We start from the raw sequence: 25,799 nt of genomic DNA on the forward strand, positions 1-25,799 counted from the left end.
AAAAAAAAAAAAAAAAAAAAAAAAAAAAAAAAACTCATGTCAATATTGCCTTCATGCTCGCGGTCATGTGTGTTAATGTGATATTTTTTGCACCTTATTCCGTCTTCCAATCCAAAGAGTTACAGATTAGAGCATATTGCTCATTTGCACCCCATATGTATTCTATAATAAGGCCAAACCAATCCAAATGATGATAAATTGCGTACTAGTACGTACTATGTATTAAACCGTCTAGATCATTGTATGTTGACGCCCGCTCCACCAGAGAATTAGCTGAGTTTTTTCCGCGCAGCCGACATTTCCCTCATCTGGTAGGAGAGGATGTTCATGGCAGTGTGTAATGATACATAATAATAATACCTAGGTTTGAACGGTTTTCCAAGTAGTAACTTCGTTCCCCGCACTAGCTGTCCCCAGATGTGCACAGTACTAGTAGTAAGTACTCCGTGCTACAGTCCCATAGTTGGCCGGGATCATCAGCGCAGTCAGAAACGTATTATCTTCTCGACCCATCGATAAAAGAAAGTATTATTCTATATATAATAACCATTCCTCTCCTCAACCACAGAATGAGAGAATCGCATGTACATAGCAGTACAATTGCTGACAAGGGGGCTCCCAAGCTGCTCATCCTTAATAGCAATGGGTATACAGGACTATCACCAGATAATCCATTAGCTGAAGAATCTATCAACCAAACAGTAGCTGGATGATCATCATTTCCATGCATACTGCTGAGTATGGTAACCACCTTGACGCTGGTGGAGATGGCAAAAGATAACATCATCAGCTTCATTCACTGTTTTCAGATGATTACTGGCTAATATTTCATGTTTGTACGTATATCCGATCCTTCCTATCAATACCCGGGTAATTTGTACAGAGTACAATCCGGGCTCAGACTGAATCGCATATCGCCCTCTAACCATAGGACGTTTACTAAAGCAGCTGTCGCTAGTTATTCCACCCCCTCCCGACATAATAACCGAATACCCGTAGGGATACGCAACTCAATCTGACAAATGCAGTTCCTCCATTCCTCTTTTGTCCGTCAAAGAACATCATATATTGATTGCAAACGCGAGAGCTATCGACAGAAAGCAACCTTTTTTAGAGTGCCTTACAGAACTCAGGTCGTCCGTAGCCTCTCTGAGATATCCCTCGAGACGGCATTCATGGAGTTACGGATCACCCTCGTTAGCCCCGAGTCACTAGTAAGCCTACCTATAAGAAGCGCGGACAACGCGTAGTATAGGATAGGAGAAAAGGTAATTGAGTCACTCAAGAGACCACTAAAAGAAGAAAGAAGGAAGGAGGGCCAAGGGAAGGCCTTGCAGACTTTGGGACTCATATTTTGCTTCATTCGCTTGTCTTTTCTTGTGATTCCGCAGGTATTCGGACAAGGGTCGCCGGTAGCGGAGTCTCAGCTTGATTGTCACCGACATCTTCAGAAGAAACGGCTGAATCTTTAAGATCAACGGCTTTTGCTAAGTATTCAGAAAGAGATAGTTAGGAATAATGCCCCAGAAGTTTCGTTTTTGATACAATTGTATAGCGAAAGAATATGAAGCAAAACTTACACGACGCCATACTAATGGCTCGTAAGACATTGTCCCAATTCGCAAGAACGCACGCAACCGCTGATGCCAAGCAAGTAAGATATTATATTAGCCGGACCGTCATCCAGAGACAAGATTGCTTATATGAAGGATATCATACAAACCTTCTGTGCCATCATTCAACGTCCCTATTTTCGACTCCAGAGTTTGCATCTGCGTTGCTAATATAGCACTCAAATCGCGCAGATGTCTCAGGTTTTCAAGTTCTGCCTTTTTGGACGCTATTCGTATCGCTAAAGCAGATGACTGCTGTTGAGAAATGGCATGGTGATTGCTCGGTTGGCGAAGAGAGGCCCCTGAGCTCCCCGGTGGTAGCATCGTCGGTCGAGACGTGTAAGTCATGGTTCCTTAATAGTCACAAATGCTATATCGTAAATGGGCGTCACAGAGCGGTGGTTTTTGGGAAATTTCAAGTTGGGCAATCTATTGATGATGTTCGCAGTACGAAGTAAAAGAATTTGAAATGAGCAGTGTAGCGCTCCTCCAATCTCACGGGCCGTACTGATGAGTATTTCAATTTATTGGATCAAAAGAATATACATATATAATAGTATGTCATAGGAGAAAGGGTTGATGGTTAAGATTGGAGATCTCGCCTTACGGACGGGAGTACTACAGCATTGTGAGGTCCCGCTTTCCCAAAACAACCAGGTGGACGCACTATTCCGAATATGGTCAAATGTCAACAAGCGTGGAGTGTGGGCCCAATAATTCGTATCCCCCGACCACGAAAAGCGCCATCTTCTTCTGTTTACCATATTCACAGCAACAAAACCGACTGATGCCCCTCACCTGACGGCTTCCCTTGTTGCATCTCTTTTTTAAAGAGTTTGAGCGCCTTAACTATATCTGCCTAGATCGTGCGTCCGGATAGGGACGGGCAGTCAATCACTGCCGACCTCTCAAGCATGGCTAGATTAAATGAATCTACTGCTCCTACCGAATCTATTGAAATTCGTGAGTCGAGAAAGAGAGCATTGCTTTCTCTCTGTCTATCACGGGAGATTACGCATGAAACTGACAGTTTCTTCCGCTCTTCTAGTTAAACGACGATTTGTGAGGCAAAATCGCGAAATTGCTCGGGTCAATTCGATACAGTCCCTTCGCATTCGCAGCCTTGAATCCGAAGTCTCCCACCTTCTGTCTGAAAATGTATCGCTCCGGGAGCAGACTATATCTCTCAGTCAAGAGCTGGAAAGATATGAAGCAGCCAAAATGCTACACGATGGTGTCTATGACATCAAAGCGAAGCTAGATAGCAAACTTGCAGAATTTGGTAGCTTGGTGACGGATCTGGGGGCGCTGCCACGCAGATTCGGCAAGCTATACGACGGACGAACAGATTCTACCAACTCAGAGCATTCGCGGTTGTCAAATTTGGATTGGAGGCGCAGGGCAACGGATGCTGAATACAATGCGGCCGCCGAAGATGGAAAACTTCCAGTGATCCTTGAAGACAAGTGCTACCCACGGAAGACATTGGAGTACGTATATATTGAATGCGCGTTAGGTCTTTGATTGCTTCGCCACTTGAATATGACTGACTCTTTGGAAGCTCTCAGGAGCTGCACGACATCATTCAGAATGAGGAATGTTCTCCAAGATCGCCTGATATAGAGAAAGTCACACCCATTGAGAAAGAAGAACGCATTCACTTCAATCAAGAGCTGCCAGAAGGCTTGGCTGATTATCAGATAATGCACACCGATGCTGAAGAGACCGACACCCTACTTCCTCCAACTCTCGAAACGAGAAAGAAGAGAAAACCGAGCCCTGTCGCAATGAACAAGACGGAACGTGCCTTCGGCCCTGACGCGGTCTCTATGCATCACGACGTGAACTTCTCATTGAAGTCAGGAGCCAAGCGAAAATTTATTTCGGAAGAAGCCGATCTCTTCTCATCGGCAACAACAGATGATGGTGATGATGATTTTCAATATAGCCGAGCTAGTCATCTACAGAGCCCGGAAAATCAACACACATCCATATATGACGAATTTTCACCATCTAAAACCCAGGTAGAGAAAAAGGGAGGATCGAGGGATCGTGGTTCATCAAAGCGAAAAGTGCTTGAGCCGAGTATGCAACTTATCCCTTTCATGTTCCGAAGCAAGCCTATCGAAACTAACCACTGGAAAACAATAGAGAGCACAAATATCAGTGCAGTTCCTTCAAAACGTGATCGGGTTCTACGGGACCAAAAAGCCCAGGACAAGGCTCACATAGAGGATACAGACTGGATATCTTTGACCAATGGAAGGGAAATGAGCCACCAAGAAAGTGGGATGGATACGAAGCCGCTCGCCCATTACGCTAATCAACCAGCTCCAGAAGATGACAGGTCAAAACATCCTACTGAGTGCCTAGAATCAGAACATAATTCATCATCCGCGCCAGAAATACCTGAAGATGAGGCAACCTCTAATGCACAGGGTGCCACCCGTCCCACAAGGCGTCAGCGATCTGTTGTTAGCTATGCAGAGCCCAACCTCAGAGACAAAATGAGACGACCTACGAACGAGTTTGCGGATGCAGTTATGGGTGGTAATCCTCGAAGAACGTCGAACATCCAAAGCCCCCACGCGAATGCTAGCGATGGGGGAGACGATCGAAGAAGTGGGGATTCGAGTAGTATGCGAAGCTCTTATCACTTTGAGACAACCGACAGTGTCCAAAATCATTCTTTTGAAACCCAGGAGGGGGTCGCCGAAAATTCAATGACTACGATTTCCCAGAGGAAACGCAAGACTTTACCTGCAAGCAGTGACGGCCCTTCTGTTGAGGCAATGGCACTGACACGCCCAACACGACATTGCGGCATTCACAATGATCAACAAATCGATGGCGAAGATAGTACCGCTATTCTGGAAAATGGAACTACCAAGAGAAATGGACCACACTGGAATGCCGCTCCGCCGGCGAAGTTGGCCACCAGGCAGGCTCGACGTCACTCATCAAACCTTAGGGGGCAAAGCCTTACGTCCGAGAGTGGTGTTGGTTCGACTGACTCATTTCGAGTAAACCCCAGAGATGCATTAGCATTGGATTATGACGAATTTACGCTGGCCAGATCAGACAACGTTTCTTTAGAAGCAGGATCATGTTCGCAATCAATGAACTCCCAGACAGACGTTGGACGTGCCATAGTTCCAGGGACAGATGGCAGGCAAGCTAGACGTGGTCAACGTACTGGTAGCAGGAGAAAAAGCATGATGATATAAAATATAATCCTTTGACAACTATGATACCAAAGCTTTCTTTTGGTCTTGCTTTATTTTTGTGCCTTTTCAGCGAGATGTTTTTGTAACTATCAGTTATTCGGCTACACTAGGGGACGAATATGCTGTTGTCATTGCTACCACTATTGTGTTCCTGGCCACTACAATGCCGTCTAAATTGTAGTAAACTGCTTATATTCCCCGAAAATGTGCATCTCACATAGACTGATGGCATATTGAAGGGTTTCTATCCACTTTGATAGGATGGAAATTGATTGACTGACTCAATAATGTCATACTGAATGCACATGTCTACCTTATCAAATGTGCAATAGCAGCTCTCAAGAGCCTTGAAAAAAAAAAGCGGATTGACTAATCTCTTCCTATGTCTAAAGAGACTTGGAATTTGATCCATAATTATTTATGCGCCTTGTGACTTGTGATGCCTTTTGATAGTTTTGGCATTCTCTCATAAGCATTTGGGCTTGGCTTTTTCTGCTTTCCTTGCTTGCCATGATGTTTTGTACAACAGGCTGTATGACCTTTTTCTGAGTCTTCTTGAGATGAGTGCTGGTGATGTGAGCTCTCCCTGTGACCCAGATGATGTTGTGAACGATTTTGTCTGTTTTGATGGCGATCTGCCTCGCTATCGCTATCGGAATCGGAATCAGAGGACTCTGATTCTGAGCTGCTCTCACCGACAGGTCGAGGTTTATGATATATACAGCACACTAAGTTACAATCAGTTCAGTCATTATCCACATGAGCGGTTCCAATACGATGAAATTAAAGCAAGTAATGAAGAAAGATTCATCACCTTTGGAACTCTTCTTGCCCATTCCTTCGTTGTCAACAACATCTTGGCCCCATCTGATATGACGATTTGGAGTGTTTCCGGTGTTGATATTTGAGGAATTTGAATCATCCCCCCTCAGCCTCAATGTGCCTGAGATGCGGATTGCAGATTGATCATCAGGGACTTGGAGGACTTGAGAGTTTGATGCTGCAGGCGACGGCACTTGGCGAGTTTGGGGCATCCTTTGCAAGCTTAGTATTCGGCGTGAATAGGATTGTTAGTTATGAATTATATGGCACCGATGAGAATGATAACAAAAAGTTCCCGGCGAATTTGCCCACACCGCCTTTGCCGCAAATGATGAAATACATTTCTACGGAGTACCAGGGGTACCGCCTGATCAAAATGCAGTTTCAAATGTTTAAATACATAGCTAGTAAGTAAACAGTATTATTATGTCAATCTTTTCTTTTGTGGGGACTAGTTGAGCTGCAAGTACCTAAAATAGTAGAAAAAGAAGCAAAACCAAGAGAGTATTTACTAATCATGCATCAAGATGCACACATTGTGTTTCAACAGCCACCAGGCACACAAAGCACAAATCGTTAGCAGTGAAAGATGGGTAAGAAGGGAGTTGTTGCCGGTAGTTCATAACGAGGAAAAGAAAGATATCCGAACCTAAAATCAAATGAACGATAAATAAGTGGTTCCCTTCCAGTTCAAAACCCATACAGAGACCAACCATCGAGCCAGTCTCCTCCCGTGGGGTTCCCAGACTCTTCCGGATGTTTTGCAACCCCAGTTGATACGAGTTGCGCAAATTCGCAGCGCAGTTCTTTCTCGAGTCATAGCTCATCTTCTTGGTCCATTTCCGATGGCTTCAACAAGCCCCCGACTTTCATCGCACGGTCTCTCTCCGCGGCCTTCGCATCACGCAAAGCCTGCTCCCGTTCCTCTGCGTAGAGCTCTGCATTATCGCCTGCAAACTCCTTCAATGAGATCAGGAAATCTCGCAGGTGGGTTTTGAATTTATTGAAGTCATCATTGAAAGTAAATAGGCCGATGACGAACTGCTTGATTTGTATTCTGAAATACAATTAGCACACTCTTCGTTCATAGGAGGTATTACAAACTCACTCCTGTAGGTTTTTGAAGGCAGTCTGCAATAAGTTCGCAACATATTCTTGCAAAAATTCTTTATTTGATGTTCCCGGGGGGACTTGATCAGGCGGGTAAATAGGATCCTGCACCTTGCCAGATTCAATGAAGTAGAACATGCGTGATAAAAGCATTGCTTGAGATTTGAACCCTAGGGAAACAAACAAAGTAGTGAGCTTTCGGCCTTTTCATTTCCCCCTTTAAAAGGGACAGTGAATGCAAATACATACCCGCCTTGTGATCGCTGTCGGTGAGAACGAAAAACACGTCCTGCAAAATTGGGATGAAAAACTGACGGAAGAAGATACTCGATGTCTGAGCATCAGTCTCGGCCATGTTATTCATCAGTTCAAGGCACATCGCGAGGCCAGTGTTTTCCACTTCGCGATTGTCATGTTTGCTGGCCCACATGCAAGAATCAATCACAAACTTGAATTGTGTTGCATCAAGTTTGAGCAAGGCTGGGAAACAATACAAGTTGATGGCCTGTAGCAGTTTGAAAAACTGGACACGGTGCTCTGGATATTCGTGGAAATCTTTATTGATCATTTCCAACGTGGATTCAAAAACGCTTTCCATGATCAACGGTATCTTGTCTTCCATCAAATTCTAAAAGAACGATGTGTAAGACCAAATCAAATTTCAGGTCGATCTCAGTTGATGATTGACTCACGTGTAGTTTATGAATGATCGTTGTCATAACGTTCAAGACCTCCGCCTCGCGTGCATCGAGAACATTTCGATTATAATCCACCAGGACTGCTTCGAGAAGTGGTGGTACCATGTTCACACTGACCATCTCCAAATCGTCCGTCTTTTGCACATAAGTGTCAATGAGCTTGAGTATTTCCTTCTTTATCGTCCTGAGCCCTCTGACTTTAGGCGTTTTGGTCGCAATGTTGCCTACGAAACTGTTAGCTCTGCTGTTGGGTATAAATAACGCCAAATTCAGGTTGAAATTACCGTCACTGGCGACAGCGTCGCTGATGAGTTGACTAGAAGCTCGAAACATATTCAACATGTCATGGTAGATACGGCCTATCTGAGAATAGAAGTAAGTACCAATTGAGGAGCATGCGGCGACATTTGTTTTCATGATGTTCCCGATGATTTTGATTGTTTCTCCGTCTTGGAGGATTGAAGGGTCTTGGTTCGCTTGAGCTATAATGGCATCCCAAGCAGAATTAGGAAGCGCCATCAAATTCTCGGTCAACCGATCTTGTAGACCCTTTTGGCCCTGGGCTGAAATCATATAACCGCATGCTTCATAGAACGTATGGACTTGTTGCGGTGAAAGATCACAAGTAATCTTCCTCATGTTGCGAACAATTTCCTCGATGAAAGGTTCATTCTCCCCAGGTTGGAGCGCCACAAAGTGTCGCCTGCATTTGTTTGCAATCTTTATGAATGTATCACAGGCCATGTCCTGAACACCTAGTGTGGGTTAGCATGGAATATAATTCCCTCACTCGCTGCCAGGCAACTGACCTTCGTGCGTTTCATGCATGAACTCGAATAGCTTGTTCACGACTGTCTTCAGAAACTTCCAGTGCGCCTTCAAGAAACGAGGATACTGTCCCACGATATACATGATATTACTCGCCACAACGGCTTTGTTGTCTTTCCCACGCTTCATCTCCGTGAGACCGAGGAGATCCTTGATGACAGTGACTAGGAAGCGCTTCTCAGTTTCCTCGTTCATCGCGCCAGAGATCGATCCAATTGCCCAGCAAAGAGTATTGCAGTTCGCCCACGACCATTCCGATCCGTCAACTTGTTTGGCAAGCTTGTCGATCATGATATTCTCTGTATCGACGACATCGAGATGGGTAAGATAAACCAAGCACTCCCTAATGGTCTTGTAAAGCTGAATTGTATCGCTTTCCTTGACGAATTCGCGGACAATCTCCCCTTCATCGTTCTCAACAATCAAAACTTCCTCCGGCCGCACCATCTTCTCAATCATGACTGTACGTAAACTTGACAGTACCTCTTCATATTTGTGCTTACGAAGAGGGTAATTGGCCAAAGTGCTGGGATGCGGTGCACCCCCATTCGAAAGACCGCTCACGCCCATGCTCACCAGGGGGTTGATATCTGTTATCGGTAGTTGCTGCATCTCTTCGTAGAGTTCCTGGACCAGCCTTGTCCAATATTCTAGACAAATTTTGAAAACCTCCCTATCGTCAATCTGGCTGATACGGATAAGATAGAAATGCGCGTGGGTAAGATAATCGCGGTTCGGTAATTTCTCGATAAGCTGACAGGCGTATGTGTTAGCATTGCAAAGCCCGGATCTCAAAAAAAAATATCAATCTGGGTATAGAATTCGACACATACATCGAGATGGGCGCTGAAGAAGCTGCAGAGGAAGAGGGCCAGATTAAGCACAAATTCCTGGTCCCTTGAGTTGCTTTTTGAAAACACCTGCTTCAGATCCATTGACAGCGGAATAGTCTTGGAGACTATAGTAAGTGTTTCCGTAAACATATGCACCAGTCTCTCATCGTAGTTGTATGGACTTCCAATTTGCAAGCCCCCAATTTCTGTGAGACATTTGAGAGTTACATTGCGAAATTCCGGGACTTCAAGGAACCTCGTTAAAAGCGTGTTAATAATGGGTGTCTCAAAGATGTATCCTAGCGGGATCCAGTTAAGAAAACGCAAAAGCGTTTCAAGCGTAGCTTTGACCAGGCTAGCTTGGTTTGCAGTACCCAGAACTTCAGAGCATAGTTGGAAAATAGATGAGAATTCCTGTGTCATCGAAGTTTTCAGGTCCCTAGCCTTGACGGATGTCATTTGATCCTGCGAGAAGTCGAATACTTCCTCAGACAGAAGTCGAAGGATGGCCATGTTATTTTCACAGATGGAGAGACTGGTGTGACAAGATGCAATGATCTCGTTGATGAAGGTCGGCCAGTTGCGCGGCCATTCTTGTTTCAAAATGGAAACAAGAACGAGGTTGAGTTTGTTCAAGAGCGCGCGTTCAGTTCTGAGACTTTCTTCCGTCTTAGAGCTCTCAATGATGAAATTGACAATGAAGTTCCGAATGCCTGAAGCAGAGATTTAGAATCATGAAAGGAGATTTGTATTCCAGCAAGCCAACTTACCTAGGCATTGTTCTCTAGGTAGAACTTTCCACCGGGTCATTATCACATCGTCCAAAACCTGCAGAGCAAGATCTGCCTTTTATCAGCATGCTCTTTCTTCTTTTCTTTTGTTTCTCATTCATTACCCCGGAATATGGGCTGCCATACATTTGGTCTGCGGGTAAGATGATTCTTGAAGGATATTCCCAACGATCAACCAAGCATCGGGGTTTTGCTTGAACTGAATTCGGTCAACCAGTCAGATGTGCATGTTCCAAGTGAGCGTCGTGCACTGTGTCCTTACTTCCGTCAAAGTCTGTTGGGCTTGCTTTTGCTATTGTTGAGAGACGACAATGTCAGCAATCTTGATCCGACTTGCATTTACATGACAGAATCGAAGAATAAGTAGACTCTTTTAGAATCAAACGGAAATTTACCTACCAAATCCCCTTTGCCCTCATAAAAGGCCTGGACAGTGTTGTCCAACTCCTGTATGGAAACAGACATCCCGCTCCAAAACTTGGCGATAGTGCCTTTTGCACAACTTGATTTTCGACACGATACCCGGGATCCAGAAAGAATGCGCGGAGAATAAAGAAGAGAAAATCAAGGAAGAGGAGATAACGCTAAGGAAGCCCAAACTGCAAGTATCTCTGAAGGATGTACAGAGTACAAGGTAAATTCGGACCGTGCAGAATGGCTGGTGGGGTTGAGGCTCCTTGGAGGGGTTCGTCGGAATGTACTAGGTACGTAGTTAAGCAACCGCCCAAAAAGGAAAGCAAACAAAATGGCAGGTAGTCTAACAGTGACGCAAATTTGGGTGTAAGGATAATACAATTCAGGCTCACTGGCGGTGAAGAACTTGGTATTGTTCAATCAAGAGATAGAGAAGCTCGCCTATGCTTAGTCATCCAGCTCTAACTTACTTAGTTACGTACGGAGTTACCCAAGCATAATGATAAGAAGGGTTATGTAGTTACTCCGTACCAGGGGTATGCATAGCCAATAAATTTGCTACAAAAGGATAACATTCAAAGTGAAGTGCATTATTCCTTCGGATAATCACCATGATAAAAATTATTCGGACTACCCAAGAAATCCATCCTACTACTCTTCTTAATGCTCGAATAAGTTGAAACACATGCAGTGTTACCTTTTGAGCACAGAAGCTCAGGTACAAAATGTTTGAATAAAGAATTATCGATATCCATTCAAATCATTCAGTGTACTCCATACGAAATATTTCATAGAGCAAATTCATCAACACCAAATTATAGTAGCAGTAGTAGTAGGAAAAATTAATCTATACTTCATGCTACGGAGGTACAGAGTACTATGTACAAATACAGAGTAAACGCGCCTGTCGATCCATTGCGGCGTTAATGGCGAATAATTTGGCGAGCGTCCAAATGTCTCACATAGCCTTAATAAGCGACCCTACAGTGCAGAGTGAGCCACACATGTATTTTTATTAGTACATAATACGGATAACTAGAGATCATCTATAAAGGTGACCTTATATAATAAATAGAGCTTCAGAATATAGTGTGTAGTATACATAGATATTACTGAGCAGCAAGCAATTTTTCCCGCGGTCGGGCGCCATGCCGCGCTTCCCTCGCGGAAAGAGAGAAAATAAATAATAATATAAATAAATAATAAACAGACAAGACGGTCACATTAGGGGAAGGCGGGAAGCGGGAACAAGCGTGCCGACAGCCGACCATCCCCCTCCTTTGACTGGGAGTGGCGTGTCGCCTGAGCGCGCTATTGCCCAACCTTCAAGCCAACTGGAGACTCGCTGACCCGCGCGGGGCCAAACCAAGCCGGGTCCTGTGGAAAGATGAAGCCAATCAGCGTCAACAGTGTCGTCGCGCGGCCATTGTCGATCGCGCGCCAACGTCACTTTCGCCCAGTCAAGTGCTTCCTCAGCGGCTCAGCCAGCTGGCAGCCGCAGCCTAGCGCGAGTCTTTTTTTTGGTTTGTTTTCGGGGGGAGGGGGGGCTTGTAACTTGTGTACTCGTACGCTTCTGACTATTGGTGGTTTCTCTCTTTACCCCCCCTCTAGGAGTTAGGTTTCCTACTGCGTATTATGATATTCTAGGCGCCCTTTCTCTCTCTCTCTCTTTTTTTTTTTTTTGGTTTTGTCTTTGGTTTTGTCTTTGGTTTTTTGCTCCTTTTGCTCTTTTCACTGCGGTATAACTCAGGCGCTGGCTTATTTCTACTCAGTGTATTAACTAGTACGCCTTTTTCCCCTTCGCCCCTCTATTTTCGAAGGCCTTATTTGCTTCCCTCTTTTTCCCTTCTTCGTTTTTATCTCATTTTTCTATCGTTTGCCTTCACTTCGTCTTTCTTATCTTCTTCTTATCCTGTCCACTGGATTGCTCACTATCAATTTTCCTTCAATACATGCCTGCGTTACTGTTCCTAATGATAGTTATCCTGCATCCGAAATTCACCATCTAGCGTTACTACCACCGCCACTATCAAGTAGCATCGAATCTATACAGAGCACGGAATAAATTGCCAAAAGAAAAGGAAAAGGAAGCAAGACCTTTTTCCACTCTACGCTTCTAAGCGCATTTCCATACTATCTTATACTTTGTACTGCGACTTTTCACCGTCTCATCCTAATCGCCCGTCTTTCTTGCGCTTTTGGCGTTTTGCGGTTGTCGCTTTCCATCATAGTCTTTGCGCGCTTCGACAATCGACCCTTTTTCTTTGCATGAACTCTGGATAACTGGACAGTTCGTTTGCGGGGCTTTTGATAGACTTATTGGCTTCTGATTTGGTTTCCTCAGATCGCGTGGGCTATTATCTATCTACCTACTTAAACGACGTGGAAAGCTATCTGCGTGGATTATTCCTGACGTTGTCCATCATCTAACAACATTGTGGTGCTACTTTTACGCAGCATCTTCATACATTACTCGCCGGGAGTACAATTCACCTGCATGGTGCGTTGAGTCCGAGCCCAAGAATCTGAGGGCTCGTTGAAGACACCTTAGGGTCGCGCAATCTGACGTGAACGAAATCGCCCGCGATTCACAGCAGAAGGAATTGCATAGAATATTGATCAAGAAAGTTTTCCCTTTATTTTCTGGCCTGAGCACGAAATCCTAATAACTCTTTCGTCCGATATGAGTGCAGTTGCATCTGCGGCAGTTGTGAATGGGGGTCAGGATTCGGAGAAGGAACTGAATTCTGACCAAAGCCCTTCTCGATTCACGGCCGTTAATGGGAGGGAACCACCGGTGCCTGGAGCAAACACACCTACTCCTAATCCCCCGCCGAGCAACGAAGGACATCGGGAATTGTCAGAGGCTTGGGGGAAGGGCGGATATGATGCCCAGTACCGCCAGGATGAACGGCCGCGAGAAAATGGAGGCATTGGGAATGACCAAGAAGATCGGCCTCCACAAGGATCCCCATCTCAATATGGCCAGTCAAGCATCAACCGAAACAAGCGAAAACGATCAGAGTCAGGCGAACAGCAGGATCCTCAAAACTCCTACCACGGTACTAGCATCCCCCGTAGCCCTGGTTTCCGGCTGGAAGACAGTGCTGATTCGCATGTGCTGCCTCCCGGCACGAGCGGGCCAGCGACATGTCATCCAGGACCTGAGCTAAAAAATACTCCGCCAGCAATGCACTCTCGGCCCGAAGCGGGTGAGGGTTCTCGGACGCCATCAGCAAATGCACCGTGGAATGATTACGACTCTCAGCTGATTAACCAAGCGCAGCGTGCCCAACAAATCGATGCCTCCGATGCGCAATTGGCAGAGGCACTCCAGCGCGAAGCTCAGGGCCATGATGCGGTTCAGAAAGGGTGGGGGTCAGTTAACCGCCCTTTAGAAAGTGGCGAGCAGCCTTCGCCGTTGTCCACTTATTCCCAAGAGCGGTCGCAAACTGCTGTTCAGGTAGCCCCGAAGAGAAAGCGCGTTTTTAGCAATCGCACTAAGACCGGGTGTATGACCTGCCGCAGGAGGAAGAAGAAGTGCGACGAGCAACATCCTGCCTGTGAGTTTTTTTCATGGCAACCCGATATTAAGTTCTTTTTCTAACCACCCTTTGACAGGCAACAATTGCATTCGAGGTGGGTTTCTATGTGAAGGCTATTCGTCGCGGAGTACATGGCAAAAGCCGTCCAATGTAAAGGCGCCGGTCCCTCTGCAATCCAAAGAAGGCTACGCAGACGTGGGAAATCATTATATGCACGATATGGGCCAGCAGCATGATCGACAGCAGGGTCTAACGGACCAGCTAGAGGCGGGGAAAATGAGATCTATTGTTGTCGATGAAAATGACCGCACACCTACTACACAATACCCAACCAGTCCGACTGGAGTTGGATCCAGTCGTGGTCCATCATGGTCAAAGCGGGTCTGGCCAGGTGCAGGCCACTCGACTTACGTCTCGGACCACTTGGCCAAGACCGACTATCGGGAGGTCCCGCCAATCCATGAACTTTCTCGAGACGAGCATACAAAATCGGACTATCAAGTAGTGCCATCGATCCGAGAGCTCTCTTCACATGGTACTCATCCAAAACCAAGTGTGCCACTGTTCCAGGGCACAATCGATCAGCGACCTGCGCACGCCAACAACATGGACACCAGCAGCCCGCAAGCACAAGCCAGAATGGCGCTCAGCATAGAGCACCAACTATCAAATCGCACTGTCACAGGGGATGAAACAGAAAGAGAGAAAATGATTCGTGGCGAACTTTACCGTCCGTTCGACATACATTTGGTGGAAGAAAGAGAACGATGCAAAGCTTCTTTGTGGCGATTCAATAATTCCTGTAACCCTGTGACTGGTTTGAGTACAAAAGAGCAGAATCGCCTGCTCAAGGAGGTTTTAGTGCCTCCAAACTCAATTGTCAATTCACCTTCCGGTGCCACCGCCTCTCGACAGGCAGGATCAATTGGACAAGGAGCTGTTGTTGAGGCTCCTTTTCATTGCCATTATGGGTATAACATCCATATCAGTGAAGACGTAATGATTTCGGGGAACTGTCTTTTCGTGGATGACTGTTGCATCAGCATTGGGGCTCACACGTGGATAGGCCCCAGGGTAACTATACTCAGCTCCATGGCGCATGCAAATATGCAAGAACGAAAGGGCTCCCAAAGCCGCTATCAAGGACGTCCTGTCACAATCGAGGAGGATTGTTATGTCGGTGCTGGCTGTACAATTTATCCTGGGGTGCGCCTTCGAAGAGGTGCCTACGTGGCTCCTGGGGAAGTTGTTAAAACTGACATCGTTGCCTATGGATTTCAAGGTCTAAAACCAAGTTATATGTAGCATTTACACGCAAAACGAACATAATTAGAGATATCCGATTTCGGTTGTGTTGTCTATGTCTGACCATTGATGGAGAAATATCAAGACCCTTGATTAAGATCTCCAGTTTACGGAGTACACTATATTTAAATAATTATTATGGAAATAATATGGGTACAATTTACCGGCTTAGTAGTCTGTACGACCCATATAGTCTGAAGTTTCGTGTGACAAGCAAAAATCCAGCATCAATTTCTATTCCGCCAATTTTCCATATGCCCATGCTGAGAGCGATCCCTATTTACAAAGGGCAGAGCACTCAAGAAAGCCAATCCAGGAACTCTGGCACGAAATAACTGACTACAATACCAGCGCCAGCCCTCAGGATGCCCTCAGTGCTCTCAAAAGCCATTGACTTCAAGTCAAAAACTCCTGCTGCGGCGCCCGCATGAATCATTGCATATTCACCGCTAACCTGGTAAGCAGCAACAGGTAAATCCTCGGCAAGTTCTTTCGCATCCCTAATGATGTCTAAGTAACTGCTTGCAGGTTTGACCATTATGATATCAGCGCCCTCGCCAACATCGCGCTTTATCGCACGCCGCGCAAGCCCTCTACCCCCTGGTGGGAGTTGATAGCATCTACGGTCTCCAAATGATGGGCAAGAGCCTGCTGCATCACGAAAAGGGCCGTATAAGCAACCGCTGAATTTCGCGCTGTATGACATGAGCAGGACACGGTGTGCCATGCCAGCCTCAATCAGCTTCAATTTAATGGCGCGCACTCTTCCATCGTTCATATCAGATGGGGCCACACAATGCGCACCGGCTGTTGCATATGCTAATGCCACATCCGAAATCCGATCTACCGACTGTGCATTGTCAAGGGTGCCGTCTTCTTTAAGTATCCCACAGTGGCCGTGTGACGTGTATTCGCAGAGACAGACATCCGTCACAATGTAAAGATGAGGAAAGCGAGATCGAAGGAGGCGGATTGCTTGAATTACCGGACCGGTAGGGTCGTCTGCAGCTGTCCCCAGTGCATCCTTGGCAGATGGATGCAGGGGAACTCCAAATAAAATCACCGAGCGCAGGCCTTTTTGAACAAGCGGTTTCAGAAAAGGAACTAGGCGATTCAAACCTCGTCGATGTTGATTAGGTAAAGACGGAATCGGCACCTCTTCGTCCGGGTTGTCCGTAATAAATAGCGGGTAGATGAGCATTTCCTATTCAAAGTCAGGGTTGATAAGGAGACAAGCAGAAGAAGCAGAGAAAGAAAAAAATTTTCAATTATACAAAACAGTGCATACCTTTGTCAATTGCCTCTCAGCCTGCCATGATCTACTTAATGGATGACTGTAGCCAGCATGCAATTGACTGGAGATATCACCCGATATACTGACACTGGTGGCAGTGGTGCTTGTATATGATCGAGCAGTAGCTTGAGACCGAGCATGGGAAATCTGAGAGCTCCGGTCATCAGGATGAGCATCTCTGAATGCGATGTCAGAGACCAAATTGGAAAATGACATGGCTAGGTTCAGCGCCTCGGTCTTCACGTTAAACAAATCTCTTAAGATCAAGGGTCGAAGGTCAAGGATCTCAGAGCAGACAAGTAATTAAAAAGAACTGAAAGTACAATCGATATACAATTCCAGATCTCTAAAGCCACGAGCGAGCAAGTTATTGATGTTGCAAAAATAGTGTTTGATTTGAGAAGCAGCGGTAAGGTTATATTGGTTAATTGGTCGAATGGTAAGAATTACTAATGCTACATATGCGGAGTATGAAAGACTTGGCATGAGCAGTACTTTCGGGGAGGGGGAGAGGGTTTTTTTTTTTTTTTTTTGCCATCTCCTTGTTACGTCCAGAAAAGCCTTACGTTACGCAAGATTCAGATGGTTTTACAAAGAGGACAAGATCGCGCGCGGATTTGCACTAGAATGAAACCCGGAACGTCAAGCTTTACTTCGTAGAACCAAGTGCAAGAAAAGGATTGGAAATGAGTAGTCAAAATCTACTCAAGATGCCCAAATCTCAAGGCGTGGGAGAACACACAAGCTCAATGGCCTTTGCTGCAGCCCGAAACTACTCATAAATGAATTAGAGCTGGACATCATTATTTAATAGCCTGACTTCCTCGCCCGGCTTGAAGGCGGGGAGGCCGATATAAGGACACCCGTCACAGCGAAATGCGTCTCCTAGTGCACAGCTTCCACAGCTTCCCAATTTACCCTGCACAGTGAAGTCAACTTCGGCTAATTCATCCCCATCCAATTTCATGGAGTCTAGTGCCTTGTCAGCATTGGCCCTCTTTCCAGCATCTTCATCTTCAATTTTCCGTGCGAGGCCGCATGTACAGTCTTTGCAGGCTCGCCGACGCTTCCCGGCCTTGGGACGACATTCAGGTGCTAAAGATATTAGAAAGTTGAGTTAGCAATGTAAATGAAAATCCCAGGTAGATGAAAATCCCAGAGATTGGTCTTAGCAACCTATAGGAAATACTTACGCTGCACGATGGGACGGCCAAGATCATCATCACCAAGCAGAGTATCTTCATCAATAAACTCGTCGTCTGAGCGCGAATTGTTATCTTGAACAGATTCCGGGTTCAAATCATCACTGAAATCAATAAATCCAACGCCAGCCGGTTGGTCGAACTTGTTTGCCTCAATTGTGGTATCATTTTTTGATTGTTGAGTGGCCTTAAAACCATTTGTCAATTTTCCGCGGTCTTTTTTCTTCCTTCCAAGTTGCAGCGGTATGGCCTGCTGTTGTCCGGAACTCGGCTTCTGAAAACCCCTCTCACTATCGCTTACCAACCCAGCCAATATTGCTTCAGATTGGTAAAGACTGTCGAACGATCCATGCGCTCCCCCTTGGCTGCGTAGATACCCTCCTGGTTTTAGTGATTTAACAATCTTTGCAAATAGTTCGCGTCCAAGAATCTTTAGGCTTTCGGTGAATGTGTCGTCGGAATCAGCCAAGATAATGATACTATCGTAAGTCAAATCCGGTAAAGACACAAAGCCAAGTGCCAGGCGATCGAGCATTTGCAGATCGGTCGCGTTTCGGCCACAAGAAAGAAGGGCTGCATTGAGCTTATCTGGCTGCGAAGATAATGACGGCGGAGAAAGTAGGAGAGATTTCCCTGGTGTGTACTGGCCAAATGGAAAATCGGGCGTGTTGTCAAGGGCAATGGACGGCGCCATTATAACTAAACAGTCCAGAAATGAACACGTATGCGAGTATACTTGTCGGTCCAAACGGGTCTTCGGTTGGTCTAAAATCTGGGGGTAAATGCTCTTCGACGTTGATATGAAAAAAAAAAAAGGAAAGGAAATAGTAGTATGTGCTATCACAAGGCTTGTGGCAAAAGACTATCAGTAATACAGTGGGGAAGTGGGGCAGTATGTACTAGTAGTACCAATTTTCGGGCATGGTGATTGATAAGCAGCGATGTCAATTGAGTCATACTACACGTACAAAGCCGCTCGCGGTGTTTGGTCAAATTTGGTCCGGCTAAGACCACATGATCGCTTAGATTTATACTCCGTAGACAATAAATTGAGCTTCAAGGGCCATGACTAGAGGTTCAATGATCATTCAACTGGACAATTGGAACTGTATGCGTAGGAAGCTATATGCCGGTGAATCAAGCAACCGGGAGTGAAAGGCCTAATAAGTAGCGAAAACTGCACAGAATCACAAACACCACCCCAGAACCACGCAAAAAAAAAAAAAAAAAAAAAGAGGGGAGGGGGCTAGGCTGTCTCAATTCTTTGGGATTCTTTAAATTGATGCTCCTGTCAATATTAACCATACGTACCAGCAAAAAATACTGTCACATTTGACCTCTAAACCAATTGGCCTTTACCAGAGTGGTCTTGAATATTGAATTTGCATCGGTGCATCCAGTAGGAGTATGTCGTAAGTTACCATTGATAGACTTGGTTCGGGCCTCAGGGCATGAATAACATATGCCTATCATAATTTATTAACCCAGGGTCAATTGACATTGATCGTGGCCATTGGCCCGTTTTGCAACAAACATGAGTTCCGTGGGAATCAGGGCTAGATATGTTGGTGACACCCAAGCACAGTGTGGACTCTTGCAATATGTATTAGGGCCCTGGGCCCCTGGCATACTTTATAGTGGGAGTGACCTGACTCCCGTCTTCAATATTCTCGCACTGCTAGGCTTCACTTCAAAAGACCCAAAGACCAGCAGTCCAGCAATCAGATTTTCTACATAGATTATATCACCTTTGAATACAAAATTACTCTTTTCTATCTATGAGCTCTGCTATAAGACTTTGCTATGGTCGGACCATGGTATTAAGAGAGATATGCAGGTAAGGACGAGATCACTGCTTACCCAATATGGTGTAGCGCCCAACGGAACAATCACTAGATGATAAAATCTATCCTCCCACCATCCCTTCTTTCTCTTTCCTCATGTCAATCATTCTCGCATATAGCTCTACTTATCAAATATACGGATTTTACCTCTTGATGGATTGGGTCATCACGGTTTTCTACTTATTCATCTTTATATATAAATATAATCATATAAATGCAGTAGTAGGCATTGTAGAGATCGAATTAAATATTTTTTAATCTTAAATAAACAAATACATTGTTATCTATTTTACAGTTTCTATTGTTCTGAAATCTCTATTTAAATAATATAGAGAACACTTTGATATATCCGTGTTATTTGTAGGCTAGTTTGGCCTGCCTTAAGTGAAAGCACGGTGATAAAAGTTTAGGTAAATGCATTCTTTTTGGTATAGGTCTATAGATTGTAAATCTATTATTATTGTTACTAGAGAATCTAATATCTGCGAGCTATATGGGCATATTGTAAGACACTACTGCATGCCCAGCATGTGTTAAGCTAACTCAATTACGTACTTCACAAGTGAACTACGGATTTATGTATTCTCATGCAAATGGCACCTTTGGAACCTGAGATATCTCAACCATTCCAGCTCTTTTCTACAAAAAATAAAGACAACATATCCTTATGCTAAAAAGGTATATAGTTTGATTTTCAAATTGATAGAGCCACTAATTGCTTAGGTATAATAAATTACGTTGTATTTTAAACCCGGCATATATACTTAATGTGTCATTAGTCAAATAATAACCAGAACTCATAGCTACAGTTAACTGAAAAAAAGATTTAAGTTTACATGTTTATTACAGGTAAACTTATATCTATTTATTCTATTGATATCAATACAGTTCATTATATGAACAGAAAACGATACACGATACATTAACAAACCTAAAGTCTATCTATTGCTTAGCTTCATAAAATATTCTAAGGCTTAATGATTAGCGAATATATTAAATATAGTCCGAAGAGAAAATCCATCTAAGAGGTATTGCATAATTGCTCAATGCTGCGTCAAAGTTGATATAGGTAAATGATACCAACATATCAATAATTGAATAAGGCCATATAAGCAATGACGGGAAATGGAGCACTGATGCTGTCATACAAATATCTATAGAACCCAAAGATCTGCTAGATAGATATTCCCCTTTTCTCCCAGATAGAATATTTCCATTGATGGCTAGACTAGGGTAAATAAAAACATCATTTAAATATACCCAAGGGCCTACTGCAGTTTTTGGTATCAACTGGTTCTATTCCTTTACTCAAACGCCACCCTGAGCTACATAACGTAACCCACAAGCGGGTCACGCGCTTTCCGACCAAGAACAGCGAAATATCTAATTTAAACATCCAGAATAGTATTAATATACGAAAGCTAACTATTACTGCGACTAGACAGTTGAATCCTTTAACGTCCCAGAGAATTGCAATCAGAACATTGTGGTGGCGCCCGTACATGTGGTTGGAATGTCGAAGTCTCCATCTGTACAGTATCTTCAATTCTCTAGATCTTATTCCTCTAATGCACAAGCTCTATGCCTCCTTGAATAGACAGGCCACTCGTGCCAGCCATTTGTCGCTTGGATCGATTCTGCTTTTGCAGCGTCTTCTCATGTGCAGCCCGTAGATCCTGGACTTCTCTGGAAAGAAGGATTGCATTATTCATATGGATTTCACACCCTCTGAGAACCCAGTTTATTGCATCATTCATTGGGCTTGGAGGACTCTGCGTACGTTGGTCTTGAGTTGTATATTGAGCTGCCAAAAACACCCTTTTTTGGATTGGAAGGAACCAGGCCACTTGCAGCAAAGCTATTTTTGATATTTTCCATCTTAAAGGCCTCTCTTTATCACTTACCATTTATAATATTACAAGAAGCTATTATACGATAATCTACAATGTAAATTAAGTGTATGTTAATTTCAAAGAATTTCCGATCAATGGAAATTAGTTTAGATCAGAAAGTGGTCTTCGATGTGTATTCAGTTAAAATGTATACTTTTCACTATATAGCTGATACTACCATACTTTTTTAGATTACTAGGTTAATTACTCAAAAAACCACTACGGTTGCATAAATTATGCAAGTCACGGGTATTACTATATTTAGTAAAAAGTTGAGTAATTGGGTGAATTTTTGGGTATACCCAAGGACAATGTCCAGGCTTAACCAGACGTCCATATGCCCGCTTCAAAGGTGAGAAGCAACCCACATCAAGGGTCTGTAGGAGATGTGATGAATGAGCAGGCATGCAGATTGTTAATATTTTTCAGTCATATAGCCATCTGTAGCTGGAATAAAGTTTTTTGAAGACATTATAGTCCAATCTGATTAGTTTTCCACCCATTATCAGATTTCAATCCTGCAATTGCGTGGTAAAGCCTTAGTTTGATACCATCCCCTCTATATGGACTTTTTCTCTGAAGATACACTCAATAGATGTCACCCATTCTCGATTCCCTGGCTGTACAAGAAAGAAAGGGCTGACCAGTCATTTCAGCTCTAGTAACTGCCTTAGCAGTAGCTATTAGGCCCATTGCATATCCTGTCTCATCAAAGTTGTTGATATCTTCAAGTGCGATAGTAATATGCACCCGATCAAACCACTCCTGAATATTTTTTAGATTCTCATTTTTAGCCCGCTACTAATTATAATGTCGAGAATATTTGGGTTTGAGCTCATCTTGCCGTCGAGTGAAGTTGTAATCCCAATTAAACCAACAGTTTGGATGTTGACAGAACCACGCTTTAATTACGAATATTGATCATTGCTTCAATATGAGCTGGTCGGGGAGCTATTCCACGTCGATCCATGGAGAAATCCAATACGCGAGTGGTTCCTCTTCATTTGGTGTTTATGGTTGTTGACACGTTTCTCAGCGCAAAAGATCTCGCCATGAAGCCGGTCTCGTAATGTTGATTCAGATGCAGCATAAACAGTGCTTCCTGGCGTACAGAGCTAGTTTCTTGAATTTTGATAGCCTGTATAGCTAATAAGAGGCGGCCCTCTCGTTCGATGGAATTTCGACTTTATTGGGAGCGGCTTAGATTGCTTGGCTGGGTTGAGTTGCATAGAAAACGCGACGGGCGCACGACCCGCTTGTGGGTTACCATTACAAGATACAAAATCGGAGGATTACACACCAGCATGCAAAGCCGGAGGATCCAAAGGCCCTGAGCTACTGGTTTGAGACTCTTCGAACCCCCAAGAATATGAATTAGATGTTAAACTATGCTTATATATGCTTAGGTCTATCATGCACTTTTACTACTAGTTATTAAGGACTGCTCTAATAACCTTCTATATTACTCTTTTTCTTTTTTGTTTAAAAAAAAAAGAAAAAGATTAAAGAGAAGGCCTCCAAAGAATCTTTCATACTAAACTGAAGCTTATAAGGTCTTCTAAAAGGTTAGAAGGCCTTTCTTAATAATGTATATATTGCACACTTCGGCCCTATTAGATATGTTAAAATACTCGATGCATCCATCGGTTTTTGTTTTTTATAGATATTTTTAGATTATAAAGAATGGTCAGTGGCATCCAATGATATTTTATCATTAGAAAATTATATATTTAAGAAGGATCATAAGCGCGCATACACATTATAAAAAAGACCTTATCATAGTAATTATCATAATATTTCGATACTGATTGCCACTACCTGGAGGGTGTGTGCGTGGATAGTGTAAGTCATACAGCTATATGAATCTTTTATTACTTTATATAGATAACTTGGGGGCTCAACGAAGGCTAGATATAGATAGATAATTGCCTTGTAGAAATCATAAAATCCAGCAGTTTGATGACTTGAATGGCCATTAAGGATAGCAACTGCTTCACACCAGTTGAATGCAATTTGGAAAAAGGATCAGAAATACTTTAATTACTTAAGCCCAATTTCATCTGTTGTTCAACCATTGCTACTGTTGGTAAGCTTCCAATCGAGAGGAAGATTAAGGCTCTTCATACCAAGCAGCCCAGTTCTCTTAGGATTTTAGGATAACTGCAGGTGATATGGGAATTCTTTTTGAGTTTGTGCAACCAATGGTTAACGACTATCCCGTCATAAAGCTGGTCTCATCGAAATTCCAGACATCATCCTCATGTATGCCGTGTTCCTTGATAGCTTCATGTACAGCAGATGAAAATCTCATTTATATAAATAAAATTATGGTAAATATTTAGGAGATGAGATCACTTGAAGCTAACTATATCTAATATAGGTAACTAGCTTAAAACTGATAACATAATCAACCACCGAGTCATCCATACTACCAAGCCGACCGTTTTCATGTTAATTCCCAACATTTTCCAACGCGTCCTTTTTATTAGCACTACCGCATAAATACCTGCTTTTTTGGAATCCCGAGTTCAAATGGCTATTTGAAGCTTATAAAAATAAAAATTCAATCAAAATCAAGAACTGCCGCGGTATTTTGGAGTGCCTATGACTACCCACCTTTCTTGACTGCTCGGTGGAATCCAACCACGGTCAGAAGAAGCACGCACAATAGCTGAACAACAGATGAAATGGGTCTTCACTGGCTAAAGCAGCAGTAGACCTAGCTTTGGGCCGGACCAGGCCTAAGCAGCTGGCGTTTGACTCTTACTCTAAACAGCAGTCAACTGGTGCGAAGCGGTTGCTTATTCTTCTTGATGGCTAGAATGGCCATCAAAATGCAATTATTCCTCTTTGTATACCTGTGCATACATCTCATCTTCAACCATTAGACGTTGATGTTTGGTTGATTTATGTGGAAAAAAAATGTTTTGGTGATTATATATTTTTTCGTGGTTGCAGAAAATTACGTATAATTTTGTCATGTGACTGTATACGGTCTTTATTATAACACTGTTGCTCATTTTATAAAGGCACTAATAAAGAAGGTTTAGTTAAACTGAAAAGGCCAATTTACAAGCTTCGGAAACAGTTTTTTTCTTTTTTTTTTTTTTTTTTTCGAAATAGATAAAGCTAATTAATTATAGAATTTAGTCAAAAATTGTATGAAGCCTAGAGCACACTGTAAAAATTCTAAAGAATTTATTAGTAAAATTGAATTCAATAATTGTACTATCTGTTATTAGACTTCAACATTATTACTTATAACTCTTTAACATAGTACTTTGTGCCACCAATTTATTTCCAAGGCTCTAGAAATTCAATAGAGTAAAAAGGCAGGATTTCAATAGCTATTCTGGCTATAATAACCGAGAAACCATTGCTGTTCGTGAAGCGGCCGCGCATTCTTTTAACGTGCCTAAAGCTACTTTACACAACCGTTTCCATACTACATTTTTCGCTCTGAAATCCGTGCCAATATTCGGGTCAGAAATCGACAGAAATTGAAGAGGAATTGCTCAAAAAAAGAAAAAAGAGCTCTATGGATTCTCGCTTCAACTCCCTGGCCGCTTACTGTACGAGAAAAATTGCGAGTTTTTCTCACGAGGCGTAGACCTACCCGGTTCAAACAGTTGGGAAGAATTGGATCTCAAACCAAATAAAAACGCCCCGGAGCTTTCGACTCGTGGGCTTGACTGCAACCGCAAAAGTGACTACAAGGTCTGAATACTATGGGATCGGTGATCCTTATCACAACCTAGAAATCGTTAACGGGTCACTGCAAATGAGGCAGGGCAATAAGCGCGTCAGGGTGGGGCCTTGCCTCCATACATAACTTTCAAATTGAAGTTAGCCAAAATGGATGGACTGCTGATAAAATCGGGCTTCAGTGGCTTCAAAAGCTCTTCATACCGTCAGCAATTATTCGTAAAAAAGGAAATATCAGCTTTTGATTCTAGACGGCCATGGTAGTAGTAGTCATTTGACAGCGGAGTTCGACGAGGTTTGCAGTCAAAATGATATTATCACAGTTTGTATGCCGGCACATTCGTCACATCTTTCATAGCCATTTGATTGATATTGACTGTTCTGTGGTGTTAAAGCGATCATACGGTCAGCTTGTTGAAACCAAAGCGCGTCTTGGGATCAACCATATTGACAAGATAGACTTTCTCGAGGCCTGCCGCCTATTCACGACATGAATTGAAGCTTTCAGCTTAATACTATTGAAATAGATTCGCAGCAGCTGGTCTTTAGTGCCTTTTAACTCTGATCGAGTGCTTTCAAAGCTCAATATTCGGCTTTCGTACGCCAACACCCCGGAGAAAGCTAGGGCAGTGGTTAGGAGTTGAAAACGCCTCTGAACTACATGCAGTTTTAAAAG

The 25,799-nt window shown here is 43.6% G+C and overlaps 9 protein-coding genes across 9 annotated transcripts; 2 read left to right on the forward strand and 7 right to left on the reverse strand.

Moving 5' to 3' along the window:
- Positions 1 to 406: 406 nt before the first annotated feature.
- Positions 407 to 909, reverse strand: EURHEDRAFT_185961 (uncharacterized protein). Its single transcript, XM_040777894.1, has one exon. The coding sequence runs from the start codon at positions 794 to 796 to the stop codon at positions 497 to 499; it is 300 nt and encodes a 99-aa protein (XP_040636259.1). The 5' UTR covers positions 797 to 909; the 3' UTR covers positions 407 to 496.
- Positions 735 to 1,789, reverse strand: EURHEDRAFT_415339 (uncharacterized protein). The gene has a single exon (XM_040782665.1). It carries the CDS (start codon positions 1,349 to 1,351, stop codon positions 1,130 to 1,132), a length of 222 nt encoding a protein of 73 aa, XP_040636260.1. The 5' UTR covers positions 1,352 to 1,789; the 3' UTR covers positions 735 to 1,129.
- On the reverse strand, positions 1,360 to 1,961 carry EURHEDRAFT_462099 (DASH complex subunit DAD2; the record flags this gene model as incomplete). Its single annotated transcript, XM_040784776.1, has 3 exons — positions 1,360 to 1,487; positions 1,581 to 1,640; positions 1,724 to 1,961. 3 exons carry the CDS (start codon positions 1,959 to 1,961, stop codon positions 1,360 to 1,362), a joined length of 426 nt encoding a protein of 141 aa, XP_040636261.1.
- Positions 1,962 to 2,359: 398 nt separating this feature from the next.
- Positions 2,360 to 5,120, forward strand: EURHEDRAFT_186110 (shugoshin family protein). Its single transcript, XM_040777896.1, has 4 exons — positions 2,360 to 2,576; positions 2,662 to 3,103; positions 3,175 to 3,698; positions 3,765 to 5,120. Exons 1-4 carry the CDS (start codon positions 2,528 to 2,530, stop codon positions 4,838 to 4,840), a joined length of 2,091 nt encoding a protein of 696 aa, XP_040636262.1. The 5' UTR covers positions 2,360 to 2,527; the 3' UTR covers positions 4,841 to 5,120.
- Positions 5,048 to 6,056, reverse strand: EURHEDRAFT_186057 (PPP1R11/YPI1 family protein). The gene is made up of 2 exons (XM_040777895.1): positions 5,655 to 6,056; positions 5,048 to 5,568 (listed from the first exon to the last, which is right to left on the reverse strand). Exons 1-2 carry the CDS (start codon positions 5,872 to 5,874, stop codon positions 5,255 to 5,257), a joined length of 534 nt encoding a protein of 177 aa, XP_040636263.1. The 5' UTR covers positions 5,875 to 6,056; the 3' UTR covers positions 5,048 to 5,254.
- Positions 6,057 to 6,478: 422 nt separating this feature from the next.
- Positions 6,479 to 10,387, reverse strand: EURHEDRAFT_380050 (exportin CRM1; the record flags this gene model as incomplete). The annotated part of the gene is made up of 11 exons (XM_040779239.1): positions 6,479 to 6,719; positions 6,771 to 6,942; positions 7,022 to 7,400; positions 7,465 to 7,694; positions 7,755 to 8,225; positions 8,280 to 9,051; positions 9,132 to 9,844; positions 9,902 to 9,973; positions 10,049 to 10,121; positions 10,185 to 10,214; positions 10,322 to 10,387. The coding sequence occupies 11 exons, from the start codon at positions 10,385 to 10,387 to the stop codon at positions 6,479 to 6,481; spliced, it is 3,219 nt and encodes a 1,072-aa protein (XP_040636264.1).
- A 2,641-nt stretch (positions 10,388 to 13,028) lies between these two features.
- On the forward strand, positions 13,029 to 15,186 carry EURHEDRAFT_443927 (C6 zinc finger domain protein; the record flags this gene model as incomplete). Its single annotated transcript, XM_040783488.1, has 2 exons — positions 13,029 to 13,899; positions 13,958 to 15,186. Coding segments are annotated over 2 exons (2,100 nt in total), but the record flags the coding sequence as incomplete, so codon positions are not given.
- Positions 15,187 to 15,484: 298 nt separating this feature from the next.
- EURHEDRAFT_517534 (porphobilinogen synthase HEM2) lies at positions 15,485 to 16,696 on the reverse strand (the record flags this gene model as incomplete). Its single annotated transcript, XM_040786571.1, has 2 exons — positions 15,485 to 16,390; positions 16,475 to 16,696. 2 exons carry the CDS (start codon positions 16,694 to 16,696, stop codon positions 15,485 to 15,487), a joined length of 1,128 nt encoding a protein of 375 aa, XP_040636266.1.
- Positions 16,697 to 17,016: 320 nt separating this feature from the next.
- On the reverse strand, positions 17,017 to 18,557 carry EURHEDRAFT_415346 (DUF689-domain-containing protein). Its single transcript, XM_040782666.1, has 2 exons — positions 17,674 to 18,557; positions 17,017 to 17,575 (listed from the first exon to the last, which is right to left on the reverse strand). Exons 1-2 carry the CDS (start codon positions 18,374 to 18,376, stop codon positions 17,268 to 17,270), a joined length of 1,011 nt encoding a protein of 336 aa, XP_040636267.1. The 5' UTR covers positions 18,377 to 18,557; the 3' UTR covers positions 17,017 to 17,267.
- Positions 18,558 to 25,799: the final 7,242 nt, after the last annotated feature.

Source organism: Aspergillus ruber, assembly GCF_000600275.1.
Source record: "Aspergillus ruber CBS 135680 unplaced genomic scaffold scaffold00026, whole genome shotgun sequence".
Classification (NCBI taxonomy): domain Eukaryota; kingdom Fungi; phylum Ascomycota; class Eurotiomycetes; order Eurotiales; family Aspergillaceae; genus Aspergillus; species Aspergillus ruber.

Coding starts and splice junctions, on each gene's coding strand:
- EURHEDRAFT_415346 (XM_040782666.1), bottom strand. CDS start 18,376: ATGGCGCCGTCCATTGCCCTTGACAACACGCCCGATTTTCCATTTGGC. Junction 17,576..17,673: donor TGGCCGTCCCATCGTGCAGC/GTAAGTATTTCC, acceptor TAATATCTTTAG/CACCTGAATGTCGTCCCAAG.
- EURHEDRAFT_415339 (XM_040782665.1), bottom strand. CDS start 1,351: ATGAGTCCCAAAGTCTGCAAGGCCTTCCCTTGGCCCTCCTTCCTTCTT.
- EURHEDRAFT_186110 (XM_040777896.1), top strand. CDS start 2,528: ATGGCTAGATTAAATGAATCTACTGCTCCTACCGAATCTATTGAAATT. Junction 2,577..2,661: donor TACCGAATCTATTGAAATTC/GTGAGTCGAGAA, acceptor CCGCTCTTCTAG/TTAAACGACGATTTGTGAGG. Junction 3,699..3,764: donor GCGAAAAGTGCTTGAGCCGA/GTATGCAACTTA, acceptor GGAAAACAATAG/AGAGCACAAATATCAGTGCA.
- EURHEDRAFT_185961 (XM_040777894.1), bottom strand. CDS start 796: ATGAAGCTGATGATGTTATCTTTTGCCATCTCCACCAGCGTCAAGGTG.
- EURHEDRAFT_186057 (XM_040777895.1), bottom strand. CDS start 5,874: ATGCCCCAAACTCGCCAAGTGCCGTCGCCTGCAGCATCAAACTCTCAA. Junction 5,569..5,654: donor GGGCAAGAAGAGTTCCAAAG/GTGATGAATCTT, acceptor ATTGTAACTTAG/TGTGCTGTATATATCATAAA.